The sequence below is a fragment of the Musca autumnalis genome, unplaced genomic scaffold (assembly GCF_047663935.1).
Source record: "Musca autumnalis isolate F117 unplaced genomic scaffold, ASM4766393v1 scaffold_5, whole genome shotgun sequence".
NCBI classification, from domain to species: domain Eukaryota; kingdom Metazoa; phylum Arthropoda; class Insecta; order Diptera; family Muscidae; genus Musca; species Musca autumnalis.
In genome coordinates, this window is record NW_027412088.1 from 173,080,324 (window position 1) to 173,090,890 (window position 10,567).

A 10,567-nucleotide genomic window follows, 5' to 3' on the forward strand; every position below is an offset into this window, starting at 1 on the left:
TGAAACTTCCCCACATTAAAAAAAAATCAAACTTATATTTAAAATAAAAAAAATTAGAAAAAAACATTAAATAATAATAAACAATTAAAAATCATAAATTGTATGTAATATATGTGCTATTATAAGATAAAATAAAATAATGAAATAATAAAAACAAATTATTAACATTTCGACATATATTTATAAAAAAGAGAAATAAAACAATCACATTTTTATATATCAAATGATAATTAGATAAAAAAAAGAAAATAATGCAAAATTTAACGAATGAATTTTTTCTCTGTGGATTGTAAAAACAAGACAGTCGTGCTAAAAAATAAGCCTCATTGTTAGAGATTGTGTTTCCTTATTTTCTTATTGCCTATTTTTTCGAATTGAGATTGAGGATAATAATAAAATTAAACAATTTGTAAAATAATTGCAAATTATTTATTCATTGAAAATTTTAAATAACTTTTTATCATCTGTCCATTTCATTGGCTTTTTTGTTGGTTTGGATTGCTTAGAGGTTGTCATAACATTACATCATCATAAATAATATTTTTTGACTCTCCTTTTCAAGTCACCAGTCAGACAGTTCTAAAAAAATAAACTTATGGTGAGTATTAATATAGTACGTTTACATCATAGATGAACAAGATGAGCACTCGCCTTTACGTTTTCGTACGATTTTCCATACAAATGTTCTCTTCGTGTTCATCGTTGGTTTACATATAACCGGACTTAATAAACCCATAGACTTACAAATGTAAATCCCATTGCGTGTACGTCAAATAAATCCTCATGAAGAAGGATATAGGTCCTGGTCCACACTAGAGTGATTTCAATGAAATAATTTAATGAAATTAGTCGTTATTAGATCGAGTTGCGCACTACAGCAATTTCAAAAATTTACTTTAGTATGGAACTCGATCTAGAAACGCATAATTTCGTGAAATTTTTACAGTGAAAAAACTCTGGTGTGGACCGGGACTAAACAGGCTATTATATTAAAACACAATTCATCTTCTAACTGGTAATAACGGTTGTTACAACTGGTATAAAGACTTTTTGTAAAAAGCACAATCTCGTCAATGAGGCATTTTTTAAAATTGATGCTGAAAAGGTAAGTTTTTATTATTTATTTTTAATCATCACCACATTAATACCATTCGTGTTCAATGTTGTTTGTTTTTTTAGCTCATTCATCAAAAATCAATCATTCAATTTTTAGGCATTTATTTTTCAACTTTTTTGGAAATTCGTTAGAGGAGATTCTTGTCCAAAAAAATAAAATTTTATACTGCCATAGTAAACAAAAACAATTTTAAAATAAGTATCAATCACATTGTTATAAGTCAGCGAAATGAAACAAAAATATATATTTTGTGTCTTTAATCAAAAAAATAATCAGAAAAAAAAAACAAAAATCCATTTAACAAAAAAAAAAAGAAAATGGCTTTTTTAATTCTTAACTTTATTATAGCAAAGAGAAGTAAAATTAATAAAGGATTAATTAAAACAAACGTTTTTGAAGTGTTTATTTTTATTACTAAGGATATTATGACTTGCAAAACGATTTGTTTGAAAATATGGTTCAAACTTTAAAAAGCCTTACAATCGGGTATATCAATTAAAGTAACAGTAAAAAGTGGTAAAACTTGAAGATTATTGCACGTAAAGGAACTGAGCTAATATAGCAAAAATGTTTGTGTGCGAGAACTGCGACTCATGGCAACTCTGCTAACGGCACAATAATCAAGGTAGATGCAGATGAAAATTGCTACAAATTATTTGCCTTTGTTGATGTCTAAACGATAAAAATGATTCTTCGTTTGTTTTAATAACATATTTGGTCCGTTCCAGAACTCCAAGAATCTACAACTCTTTACAATTTGTTTCGATAACATAAATGAAAAATTGTTATCGTAGGAAAAATAATAGCTTCTTGCAGGTTCTAGAACAGAGCAATACTTTACTGTAATTTTTAACATAAAACCGTAAACTTCTAATTTTTGGTATGTTCCAGTACTGCAAGAATCTAATAATTTTTACTATTTTTTCGATAGCATAAAGGAAAAAATGTTATCGTAGTAAAAAACAGTAGCTTTGTTCCTTTACTTTTTTAATGGTAAGAGTGGTAAAAGAGAAAAGTGTCAAAATTGCTCTCTCATGAACATTTTTACCAGAAAAGTAAAGGAACGAAAAAATTGTAAACCTGGTAGCAATGTCAAAAAGAAACATAAAAAATCAATTTTCGTTTATTTCACAGTTTTTAATTTAGTTTTGTCAGTGTTCGACTTTTTCTTCTTCATTGTGAAATAATCGTCAAACAAAAGTCGAAAAATCAGTTCTGCCATTTTTACCTGCAGAAATTTTGCTGGTAGCCTGTGGTAGAAGAGAAAGCCATTTTCGTCCTCTCTCCCCTCTCACTCTCTTAAAAACTGCTTCCAGTTTTGCCACTTTTCGGGGTTAAGGAACGCTTTGCAAGTTAAAAATGGTTACCTCAGGTAAGTAAAGGAACACAGCTAGTAGCTTCTGCAGGTTCTGGAACAGATCATTTCTGTTAGAGCTGACAAACCATCGATATTAGCAACATTAGATATTTTCGATATAATATTTTAAAATATCGATTGCTATCGATATTAGCGTTAAGTTGTCAACACCATTAATTTGGAACCTGCGTGAAGTTAGCAACCCAGCTTTAGCAACGAAAGTTAGCAACGATAACAAAAGTTATCGAAAAATACAGGGTGACACAGAACGCCCAAAATGTGCATTTAATACGTTTTTTTAACTGTGGGGAAGACAGAAAATTTTTGCTTTCAGAGCCAATTTTCTGTCCTGACCACCAGTTGGAAACCAGAAAATTGGAAACTTTGTTCTACAAAAATGAGCCAAAATGCTCATAAGGACTTCCTCTTTCTTTTGATGTATATTTTTTGTGTAAGTTTTTACATTGGACCTTATTTTTAAATTAATAAATAAATTTAATTTTCATATTCGTAGCTCTTTTTCGTCCCCACAGTTGGAAAAAACGTATTAAATGCACATTTTGGGCGTTCTGTGTCACCCTGTATTTTTCGATAACTTTTGTTATCGTTGCTAACTTTCGTTGCTAAAGCTGGGTACACATTGTCAGTTTTGAATGACAGCTTTGTTGTTGTTTGCTATTGTGGCCGTTCATTTTTGTCATTCATCATGCAACCACAAAATATTTTGTGGTTGCTGGACGGTTGGACAGTTATCGATAATTGCAAAAAATCGTCATCCAAAACTGACAATTGGCCTGTTCCCGTACTTTATAAAGTGGTAAAGGCCTGCGTACATAAGCTGCTCTGCCTGATTGCCTTGCTTTCCTGCTTCATTTTTGACACAATAAAAATAAAAGAATAAAGAAGGCCGAGGAAATTTCGAACTGGGTTGCCCTTTTCTTTTTTATTCTTTTATCAGAAGTAAGCAAGGAAAGCAGGATAGGCAGCTTATGTACGCAGGCCTTAAAAGTTGTAAAAGTCGTAAACGATTTTCATATAAATTTTGTGTACGGGAACGCAAAATGTGTAAAAGTGGTAAAAATTGTAAAAACTTTTTAGTTCTGGAACAGAGCTAATGTGTACTGTACTTAAGTGGGGTACACACGATCAGTTTTGACTGTAATTTTTGCTCAAATAATCGGTTGCTTGCCAGTGTGGCCAATCATTTTTGTCAGTCATCAGGCAACCACAAAATATTTTGTGGTTGATGGACTGTTTGACAATTATCGATAATTCCAAAAAATCGACAGTCAAAACTGATCGTGTGTACTACGGTTTATAGCACGTGCTGTGTTCCAGAACCTGCAAGAAGCTACTATTTTTTACTACGATAACATTTTTCCTTTATGTTATCGGAAAAAATAGTCAAAATTAGTAGATTCTTGCAGTACTGGAACAGACCAACGGTTACACTACAGTTGTTTGCCGGGTTAACCCACTTCATGAGGATTTATTGCTTAATCTGGTCAAATCTGACCAGATTTGCCATACAAAAGTTAAATCCTCTCACGACTGGGTTTATTTTAAATCCGGCACAAATCCACCAAAAATACAGTGTTGTATTCGGTATTTGTGCAAAAAATTCAACTCTACTCAAAAAGTACCAAAAGTTGCAACTGTTCTTGCAACAGAGTTTGTCGTGTTTTACACGTTAACGATTGGTCGCATGAGATTTTATGGAGTTAATAAATCTAAAGTTATTTCAAAATCATAAAATTATTTATTTTTTACATTAGGCACTTTTTCAACAAAAGTACGCTTGATACCATGATACAAAAATGTATCCCTGTGCGTAAAATATACCAATATGAGCAAAGAGGGGACGATATCTCATACGAGAAATTGTAAAAGTGTAAAACACGACTTTATTAGTTATTTTGTATGTATACGTAACCAAACATCAGCTGACAGTTTATATCCTCGAAAAGCTAAGTGTAACCAGCAAAGATTAACCCACTGGATCTATTTAACCCAGTGGGTTAATCTTCAATAGTGTAACAGGGGTATTAACTTCACGCAGATCTAGATTAATGTGTCTTGGTTATGGGTACTTTACACGATATGTATTTTGCATATGAGTTGTCACTTCTCCCATACAAAATGTATGTGCAAAGTGACAACTCATATGTAAAAAAACATATCGTGTAAAGTACCCATTATCGATTGTTGCACAATACATTTCGATCTACAGATCCATATAGCAGTTTATTTTTCGATCTACAGATCACTGGCCATTATTTTTTCTTTGTTGATTTGCTTGTTGGTATTTTGTTGTTTTTTGCCCCCCTCAAAGATTCTTTATTCTGAAGCAGTCTTGAAACTACGCTTAAATAATAGTGTTATTAATCATTCATCATCATCAACTCAACAGAAGCCACCAGCATCTCTAACAAACAATACTTGTTTCCCATAGAAATAAAATGGCCGACGTAAGCGATCAAGAATGGAATGATTTCAAGGTAAATTTGAATTTATTTACAAAAAAATCTAAATATGCAACTCATAGTTATTTGTTGTTGTTTTTGTTGTTTTCTCCATAGACACAATTCAATAAAACCTATGCCGATGATGCTGAGGAAAAACTACGCCGTGAAATTTTTTCTAAAACAAAAAATCGCGTAGCGGAACATAATAAAAAATTCGAAAATGGTGAAGTATCATATTCCATGGGTATTAATCATTTGGCCGATGCCACTGAAGAAGAAATGTCGCGTCGTTGTGGAAACGTGTAGCTCCAACTGCCGTGTAATAAACCTAAAATCTACCAAATAGTTATTACAGTTCATTTGTCCTATGTATTTTAATGTTTGTTTTGCTTTTTTATAGTGAAATGTTAATGAATCTGTATGTTTTTGTTTGTATTGAAAATGACTCGAGCTTTTAACAATAAAATGTAGCATATGATCTCATTAATGTTTGTAAAAAAAGTTGTAATTTTTTATCAGTAAACACGGCAGGGTATAAAGCGGAGTGGTAGGTTCTTGATGCGGTCAGCATAACAAATGAATTATGTCATACCCCCAAAGTTTTGTTCTTGATGCGGTCAGCTCAGGTCTATGAGGCAGGGTCAGGTCACCCCATATCGTCGGTGTCATGCTTAAGTGTTCCATACGCCATTTGCCTGATTCGAGAAAAACTCAAGTTAATGTTTAAGGCCATACAGGATAAAAATGGTGCAATAATACAATACTTTAAGAACTCAGTTCTACTTAACTAAACTCATAGAATATATCAGTAGTTTATTTTAGTCAGATATCTGTGATAGTCTAGAAGTTATGGCCAATTTTTATAATTGCAAAAAGTTGCTGAATTGTTCCGTGGAATCTTTTTTTCATGTTTTTGGCAGTTTGTGTCACATGGAACACATTTTGTCACATTTCAACCAAAACACCTTATTTCAATCGTGTTCCACCTCCCTTATATGAAGTGCTACTGTGGAGTTTAAAAATCAGGACTTTAAATGAAACATTTATTTTTCTCATATAAATTCAATAAGGATCATAATTTAAGGCTTGCTTAAGACTTATTTAAGGGATTGCCTCCACTTATCACTACTTTTTTGTGGTAAAAATTTCGATCGGACAAAACGGATTGATATTTTGCATTTCTAAGGTAACATAAAATATTTAAACGCGATTTTCTTATAATACCATTTTTGTAGTCGGTTAGCTTCAAGTCGAATGAACGTTTTTGCGTATATTTTTGTGGACTTACATCAAAATTTTGACTTTAAACTAGGGATTTTTTGTTTAAACGATTGATAAATGTTCGTTTTCATGTAACAATACAATATTCAAAAATATTTGGATTTAGAAACTATTATTCTTCAGTTTTTAAACCAAGTCCTTTAAAACAATTTGTTCCATGCGCCACACTTTTCCGTTACTTGGGCAAAATGGGCAATTTTTTGTTCCAAACGCCATCATTTTTGGTGCGGAACAATTCGTTTTTGTCTCTTTTTGTTCCATACGCCAAACGACATGGATACGGAACTAAAATGTTCAAAGTTGTTTTGTTCCATACGCCAGGCTTTACGGATATGGAACAAAACGACAAGATTTTTTGGGTCACAAAGCGGATATGGAACACACTGGCATCTGAATATCTCAGAAACTATAGGAGATAGAGAAAAACCGACCAAAAAATCTCAAAGAGCATGGTTCAAAACTTTGTAAGGTACCTTTATCTCAAAATGTCAAAAATGGCGTATGGAACACTTAAGCATGACACCGACGATATGCCATCCTCAAGGCCTTCCATTAAAAATTGGTGCCGATCTTCTGCATCACATACATTATATTGGATGTCAGCACCAATATTTTCAACTGCATCATATATGATGCCTACCATATGAGCAAGTGCATTGGGCATATATGTACCTTCTTCGGCCTTCAAATGTACCAACGAATATAGTCAATTTGCAAATATTCCGTTTAAAATAAAAACCAAATTATGATTGTTATTAAAGTTTGCGCGAACATGTTTCTTAACTTTTCACTTGTACTTTGTTGAAAGCCCACCGATTGGGCTGGCACCAGCTTTGCACAACATTGAATATTGGATAATTTGCATGCAAAAAATGTCTATCTATGTATATTGTAAGCTAGACTACCTGCTAATGATTTTATAATTAATAATTTCTGTTGTGTCGAAACTGAGAGGAAAGGGGCGTTTAACAAAAAAAGCAAATTGAATACTGCAGTTTATTTCACACTTATTCTACATTGACATTTACACACTATCAGTTTTGAACGTCAACGAAGTAAATCAATAATAAATTAATTAATAATAATTGATAATTAATAATTATTCAATAATTAAAATTAATAAATATTCAGGTATGTGATGGACATCGATTTCGAGCTCAAAACGAATCAAAAACGACTGTAGGTGTGATGCATGTACATTTTCCGACATCGAATTGTTTTCGATATCGGTTTCATATTCCATTTTGTTCTATGGAAAAATGTATCAAAAAAGCAATCCGATAATCGTTTATTTTTCTCGTTTTGAAAACGGTCATATTTTTGTGGTCGATTGAAAAACGATGTAATAAATTTGGATAGATTTTTTTATGAAAAAAGTTTGAATGTAAAAAAGGGAATAAAAAGATAAATTAAAATTTATTTTTCTTATTTTTGACATATTTTGTTAACAAAATATTTGATAATTTGATAAAAAAGCACAACACAAAAAATCTGCTTTTTACATCCGTGTTTTCTCCAAATTGGTGAAGACACCCGCTTAATATTTTGTTATGCGCTGTTTGTAGTTCTCATTATGTAATAGCACAAGAATTTCTTCACTTAGCTCTAATATATACCAATTTAAATAAGAACACACATTTATTTTTTTTTTTTCATTAAATTTTATTTCGACTTTTGCCTTCGTCACAACAAAAAGTCCTTTATGTCGCTTTCAGCTGGAGATTCGGGATCACTAGTCCGTTTTTTGTATGTGGGAATTTAATGAAATTGAAACAACGTGGAATTGAAAATCGATGCGGTTCCCATCACATCTAAATACAATTCACTCGTTTTGGACAAATCGTTTTCATACCAAATCGATTCGAAATTCATCACATACCTGATTATTTATTTTTGTTTCAAGGACATCAATTGATGCGGTTCATTCAGATGGTAGAGTTTCTGAATTATGTGGTAGCGAAGATTCTGGTACCGAAGACTCTTCCACCAAAACATGTAACGATGATACATGCAGTGAGGTAAGTGTCAAAAAAAGAAAAAAAGAAAAACCATACACTCCAGAGGAGTTTGACATAGCGATCCATCTATGTAACACGAAGCAGAGCATTCCGGCATGCGGCTTAGGTGGGCTGGGCTGCGCTGCGGAGAGGCTGCTGACGGAGCCATTTTATTGGTCATTGTCAGCAACCTATTCTGCAGCGCATCCCGCTCCATTTCGGCAGCCTTCCTCTCTCTCTTTTCCGCCAACCATTTGCCTCTCATGGCCATCACCCTGTGCCGGAGCGCATCCCGCTCCTTTTCGGCAGCCATCCGCTCCCTTTTTTCAGCCAACAGTCTGCCTTTCAACGCCAGCATCCTGTGCCTCACCGTATCGCGCTCCATCTCGGCAAGTTTCTTCTCGTCCGACAAAGCTTGTATGCTCATGCCGAGCCCATTATAGCGGTCCCACGTCTTCTCCTCCATGTCGGTTCAGATTGGTTCGCTTTGGCCGGGGACGGATTTTTGTTTCTTATTTTCAGCGGAGAGCTACTTTAATGGTATACCGAACCTTCTGAAGGGTTTATAGTTTTCAATATAGTTTCAGCGGCTCCCCTGGAGTTCAGGCGCTGTTTGCTACTTAATTAAATGCTGCTACCTGTTGATACCTCGAAATCCAACGTCTGGGGATTCGTCCAATAGGAATAGGGGATACGTCAATGGTATGGTATATTTGTTATGTATAACGTTGTTATTTTTTAAAAGTATATAGTTAAGATATTTAAAAATAAACGCGGATAAAAATATTATTTTAACAATGTTTTATCTCCGAAACGTGATTTCTATAAAAGAAAAATATTTTTGAATTTTGTTTCGGATTGCAAAACTGATATTTTTCAAACAAAAATATTTCATTTCCTTTTTTGGCTGAGTATCGCATATCATTAACTATGATCTTGTAAAGATGATGTGAATGATGTTGTAATAAAAATGAAGGAACGAAAAAAGCGGAAAGCGGGGAAATATTTACACAATAAACATTAGCGTGAAATTCAAATTCGGGATTTCGGCATCGGAAATTGTTTAATTAGTTCAAAGGCGAATTTATAAAGGTGATGCAATAGGCGAATTCAAAACGTAGTCTTCATCAAGGTACATTAAAGAAGGTAGCCGACTCGTATCAGCTGATTGAACATGAAATGTCAAATAAAATTGTTGTGATTGTGAAATGTAAACAAACATCTTGTTCTTATTGGCCGAAGCTAAATCGCTGCAAATTTAAGCGCCAAGGCGAATTGATTCTCTTTACAAATTTTGACGTATTATGTTACGGCAAAAGTTGCTTTGTTGTAGCAATTCGCCGAATCGGCTACCTTCTATATTTGCCTTGGTCTTCATGAGCTTTCAAAATTTTTTGAGCGAAACTGTGTTTCTAGACCTACCTGGTGTTCTACGAGAAAGACTGTGTTTTTTCAGATCTTCAAGGAATACGCAATTGATTTACCCACGTTTCTATTCATCCGTTTACGAAAATTCATTTATTGTTCGCTTCGCGCGTTTGTGGAACGAAATTCCCATTGAACTACGTCAATTTTTCAATTTTCTTTTTCTCGAAGAGTATTTCGTAACAAGTTTGAAAACTTTGCTCTCAGACCACCTGATTTGATCATTTTTGAACCACCATCAATAGATATGATATATATAATTATTTGTTTATGGCTGGGGATTATGGGTCGATTATGTATAGCAAATCAACTGTAGGTTGCCCGACGAAATAATCATACAATTAAAATCAGTAAAAAGACGGAAATGTTTGTCAAATTTAATCATGGCTTTCAGAGGCAATTTTCTGTCCTGACCACCAGTTGGAAACCAGAAAATTGGAAACTTTGTTCTACAAAAAACTGACCTGGAACATATGGAGTATGCCATCCCTCTTTCTTTCTTTTACATTGGACATTATTTTTTAATTAATAAATAAATTTAATTTTCATATTCGTAGCTCTTTTTCGTCCCCACAGTTGGAAAAAACGTATTAAATGTACATTTTGGGCGTTCTGTGTTACCCTGTATTTTTCGATAACTTTTGTTATCGTTGCTAACTTCACGCAGGTCTAAATCAGACATGAACAAAAAGAGAACGGAGAAAATTCAAAATATTGGCAACTTATAACAGTTGCTCTGTTCCAGAACCTGCAAGAAGCTACTATTTTTTACTAAGATAACATTTTTTCCTTTATGTTATCGGAAAAAATAGTAAAAATTAGTTGATTCTTGCAGTTCTGGAACAAACCAAGTGTGTTAGTAAGTTTGTATTCACGCAAGCTATAAAACAATAACAAATCAAAACATTTGTTCTGTTTTGTACGC

At 33.2% G+C, this 10,567-nt stretch overlaps 1 protein-coding gene across 1 annotated transcript; it reads left to right on the forward strand.

Moving 5' to 3' along the window:
- Positions 1-4,716: 4,716 nt before the first annotated feature.
- Positions 4,717-5,491, forward strand: cer (crammer). The gene is made up of 2 exons (XM_073990412.1): positions 4,717-4,972; positions 5,054-5,491. The coding sequence occupies exons 1-2, from the start codon at positions 4,934-4,936 to the stop codon at positions 5,243-5,245; spliced, it is 231 nt and encodes a 76-aa protein (XP_073846513.1). The 5' UTR covers positions 4,717-4,933; the 3' UTR covers positions 5,246-5,491.
- The last annotated feature ends 5,076 nt before the right edge of the window (positions 5,492-10,567 follow it).